The sequence below is a fragment of the Mastomys coucha genome, unplaced genomic scaffold, assembly GCF_008632895.1.
Source record: "Mastomys coucha isolate ucsf_1 unplaced genomic scaffold, UCSF_Mcou_1 pScaffold14, whole genome shotgun sequence".
Classification (NCBI taxonomy): Eukaryota; Metazoa; Chordata; class Mammalia; order Rodentia; family Muridae; genus Mastomys; species Mastomys coucha.
This window is the reverse complement of record NW_022196896.1, coordinates 15796626-15801575: the sequence shown is the minus strand read 5'-3', so window position 1 is coordinate 15801575 and position 4950 is coordinate 15796626. Positions and strand designations below refer to the sequence as shown.

Below are 4950 nucleotides of genomic sequence, written 5' to 3'. Positions count from 1 at the left end.
AAGAGAGAGAGAGAGAGAGAGAGAGAGAGAGAGAGAGAGAGAGAGAGAGAAGCTGGGTGCAGTACTGCATGCCTTTAATCCCAGAACTTGGTGGTGATGGGGAGGGGCCAATCTCTATGAGATTGAAGCTAGTCTGATCTATGGAAGGAGTTCTAGGATAGCCAGGGCTAAACAGAGAAACAAACAAATTAAACAAAAAACAAAAACAAAAAAGAGAGAGAGATACCTCTTAGAATATGATCAGCTTATTAAATCTTAGTATTTTGGATGCTTTTGCTTGTTAACTTTTTTCTATTAATTTATTTATTATTTATAAATAATTTATTTATTTCACTTTACATCCCAATATCAGCCCTCTTTCCTCCCAGTACCTCAAGCAACTCCTCCCCCCCTTCCTGCTTGTTGCCTTTCTATACCACATTTTAACATCTTTATTTTTTCTAGTTTGCAGTGGATTTTGGATAAACAAGATCTGTTGAAAGAGCGCCAGAAGGACCTAAAGTTTCTCTCAGAAGAGGAGTATTGGAAATTACAAATATTTTTTACAAATGGTAAACTTTTATATTAGTTGAAGTAGTATAGTATAGCTGGTCACTATTTTGTATGATAATTTCAGTGAATTTTTACAGTCTATATAGTTAATGCTTTTATTTATACATTCATCATTTCAGTGTTCTGGGTAATATTTTTTGCACCTTATGTATCATAAGCACAGTGTTGACTAATATCAGGCATTTTGAGTGAGGCCTATTTTTAAGATTGGCCTAAGCAAAATACTTTAAGAATAAATACTTCTTTAAATTAGCATCCTATAGTTATCATTTTACCTTTTAACTTTGCATTAGCAAGAAGAGTTAGTCAAGAGACCTTTACTGTGTCTGGGATAGCTTTGTTGCCTGTTCTTTTGTTTAATTTCATTTATTTCTCTATGTGTGTGGGTATTTTGCCTGTAACTGCACTATATGCTGTGCCTGATGCTGAGGAGGTTTGGGTCCCCTGGGACTGTAATTACAGATGGTTATGGGCCACCATGTGGGTGTTGGGAGTGGAACCCAGGTTTTATGCAAGAGTAGGCAGTGCTCTCAACTCCTGAACCATCTCTCCCATCTTGTCACCTGATCTTTACTTTGTTACTGTCTGCAAACCTACCTTTTTCTTATATCAAAGATTAACTGTGGGCTGGCGAGATGGCTCAGTGGGTAAGAGCTCTTCCGAATGTCGAGAGTTCAAATCCCAGCAACTACATGGTGGCTCACAACCACCAGTAATGAGATCTGACTCTCTCTTCTGGTGTGTCTGAAGACAGCTACAGTGTACTTATGTATAATAATAAATAAATCTTAAAAAAAGAGAGAGAGAGATTACTTAAAGATTAACTGTATTTCTTGGTAAATAACAATATCCACCTTAATTTTTAAAGCTGTTTAAAGATACTATGAAAAGCATTAAAGTATATAGTAAAGAAAGAATATTTGATACTCAGCCTGCTTATTGCAAGGATAAATCGTAGGCAGTTTCTTTTCTTGTTTATGAATATTGCTGCACTTGCAAGTCTTAGACTTCTGAGGTTCAGAGGATGTCAGTGTGCCTAGGTGTGAAGGGTCATGATTGCAACATGAGAAATCACTGATAAAAGTTAATATTTTAGTGTTATTATACTGATGACAGATGGTACATTTAAATTTTATTCTTTTTTAGTTATCCAAGCATTAGGTGAACATCTTAAATTAAGACAACAAGTTATTGCTACTGCTACAGTCTATTTCAAGAGATTCTATGCTAGGTATGGTTGTTTTATTTATTTATTTTTTTAATGCCTGGTTGAAATTCTTTTCTAATTTCCATGTACAAAATATAAGGAAATCACTTGTTTACTATAGAATTATGATTCCCCACCTCCACCCCCAGTGTGTTTTCTAAAGAGTCATCATTTAACTCTTGTCTAATTGTATTTTAGGTATTCTCTGAAAAGTATAGATCCTGTATTAATGGCTCCTACATGTGTGTTTCTGGCATCCAAAGTAGAGGTATAAAACAATTTTCAGTTCTTTATCAAACTATCACTGTCTGGTTAATATATATAATATATATTCTTTGTATGGATAATCATAGGTGGTAGTTTATCTGAACTGATATATATATCTTGCAAATATTTTTTAAAATAAATATGTCACTATGTATCAGATGATATAATGAGACCCTTTACAAGTTCTAATTCAATCCTATAACTGTGGAGTGTACTGCAGTAGTATCCATGTGGGGTAAAAGGGCCAAAGAATGAACATCCTTACCCTGACTTGACTCTGAGACCAGGGCCAGGGAAAGAACACCCTGGCCTTGACTTGAGCCCAAGCAAGAAAACAAGGCCAAGAAACAGAATCCTGCCAGTCCCTGAGCTTGCCCCAAGATCAGGCCACGCACATCACATCAATCCCATGCTACCCTGGAGAGCAACCCCACCCCCACTCCTCAAAGCCTGCCTTCTCAGTTCCCTGTTGCTTCTGCTTCCCCTTCTCCTTCTCGCCCAAGCAGAGTTGCAAACATGACTCTGTGGTGTTCCTTGACTCCTGACTAGAAGGATGCCTTTCCTTCAGAGATGCAACGCTGAGGAAACTATTCCCCTCAGAGCTTTAACACTTACATGAGGAAACTATCCCCCTCAGAGCTGTAAGACTTACAACCCTCATTTTATAAATGAGGAAACAAAGGCATAGAGAGAGAAGTGTTCATATACCAGGTCAGTGGGTCCAATAGTCTAGATCTTCATCCTGTAGCTTAATTGCTTTGCTATCTTTACACGATTGTTTTGCTGAGTGTGGTTGTGCATGCCTTTAATCCCAGCACCTGGGAGGCAGAGGCAGGTAGATCTCTGTGTGTTCAAGGCCGGCTTAAACTACATAGTGAATTCTGAGTTCCAAGACAGCCAGGGAGCTATGTAGTTAAGACTCTGTCTTGAAACAACAGCCAAAAATAAAATAAGATATTGATTGGTGCTAAGTAGCACAGCTTATCTACTATGGCCTGCTCCTCAACCTTATCATATGCTTCTTATTTACACATGTCTTCTTTGGTAACATTGGGAGAGAGTGAAAGAATTGGAGAGAAAAGGGTGGATAGTGGGAGCAGAAAGGTTAAGTAAGAGAGAACATAGAGAAGGACTTGGACCAGGAATTGCATTTCTGCTCAATTTGTTTTCATTATTATTGAGAGAGTTTAATTTTCAGCTAAAACCCAAATAGTAGCAGATTCTGAGGACTGGCTTTTTTCTTAACTAATCCACACAACCCCTAGTCTTTTGTTTCTGTTCTTAGGTAATATCTTTAGAATAATTGTATCCATGTGAATAAAATACAACTTTAACCAGTAAGATTTTATTTCTTTTGTGTTCATTTTTATTTTAGAAGCCTCCATGGCATCTTTATTGTCTCCTAAGTAAGCAGAATTGACTATATTAGAAATACAAAAACCCTTTCTAGGAACCTAAGTTAACTCTGTCCATGGTTTCTTGAGATAAAGTTTGAATAAATCTAGTTTCAGAAGTCAGTTATAGAGTGTTTACCTAGGTCCCATGAGGCCTGGTTTCAGTCCTTAGGACCAGATGTGTGTTGTAGAATGTCTTTTTGAATAAAGAGGTCTTGTAGGTGAGGTATATTTTCAGAATGGTTGTTGAATTACTTTTTCGTCTTAGTTTTTTTTTTCATACAATGTATTTTGATCACATTTTTCCCCTCCCCCAACTTCTCCCAGATTCTCTTCCCTACCCACCCAACTTAGTGTTCATTTTCTGGGTCTCAAACAAAGCAAAACCTAAAACCAAAAACATAAGACAAATATCAAAACAAAGCCAATAAGAAACAAAAAGCCTGCAAAAAAAAATCAAGCAAGGACAAAAGCTATGGAGTGAGTTCATTTTGTGTTGTCCAACTACTCCCGTGGCCTAGGGGTGGCCTAGGGGCTGCTTTAGAGCGTGTTGATATGACCAGTGTCATTCCATTGGAAAAAAGAGTCGTTTCCTTTTGCCAGCAGGTATCGATTCCAGGTAGCTTTCATTTACCCTCTCAGTATGTTGCATTACATTTTAACTCTAACCAAATCTTTTATTTTGTGTAATTGAATAGAAATTGTGTACAAAATCATGTTTAACATACTGTCTCCAGTTTTGAGGTTTTAGTTTTAATTATTAGGTTTTGAAGTTTAAATTTAAATATATGTATACACATAAAGTTATAGATTACATTTTTAGTAGAAGGTATTTGAATAGTTTTAATTTGTTAAATAAGAGACCTGTTCTTGCTTTTTCTTTAAAAGGAAGCAAATGATTTGGAAATCTTAAGTGGTTTATCTGAAATTAAATGAGAGTTTAAAATTCATTACGTGATAAATTCTAGTTATTTTATACTGGTAGTATATAAGGTTGAAAAGGAAAATGATAACTTACCTAAGAAGCCTTATATTCCATTATAACTGTTTCATTCTTTGACAGAAAGGTTGTTGTTTGTGTGGTCTTTGAGTAATATCCGTGTGTGTTTATTGACTAGTTGGCTGATTAATTTTGCAAAGGAATGAACATAGGGCCTTGTAATTGTTGGCAGGCAAGCATTATACCATTGAGCAATATTGCCAACCCAAATTAAGAAATTTAAGAAAAGACTGTAAACATGAAAAGAGCTTGAAAATATTCTTCGAATAGATCTCAGATATCTTTAATGTTATTTGGATTACCAAGTTCTTGATCTCATTCACTTTTCTCTAGGAATTTGGTGTCGTCTCAAATACGAGATTAATTGCTGCTACTACTTCTGTATGTAAGTGCAAAAAGTGTTTTCTGCTTTAAGGATAAAATCTAAAGAAAGCTCTGAAATGCACAGATTCGTTGTTTTTTGTTTTTTGGGTTTTTTTTATTAGATGTTTTCTTTATTTACAATATCTCCTTTCTCAGGTTCCCCTCCA

At 35.9% G+C, this 4950-nt stretch overlaps 1 protein-coding gene across 4 annotated transcripts in view; it reads left to right on the top strand.

Annotated features, from left to right (window-relative positions):
- Positions 1–4950, top strand: part of Ccnc (cyclin C) — a 19277-nt gene that overhangs the window by 2638 nt on the left and 11689 nt on the right. For all 4 annotated transcript variants that reach the window (XM_031366505.1, XM_031366507.1, XM_031366508.1 and 1 more), the window contains exons 2-5: positions 445–551; positions 1699–1783; positions 1958–2027; positions 4754–4805. In XM_031366505.1, coding sequence (XP_031222365.1) covers positions 445–551; positions 1699–1783; positions 1958–2027; positions 4754–4805 — 314 coding nt within the window. The remainder of the gene's footprint in view (positions 1–444; positions 552–1698; positions 1784–1957; positions 2028–4753; positions 4806–4950) is intronic.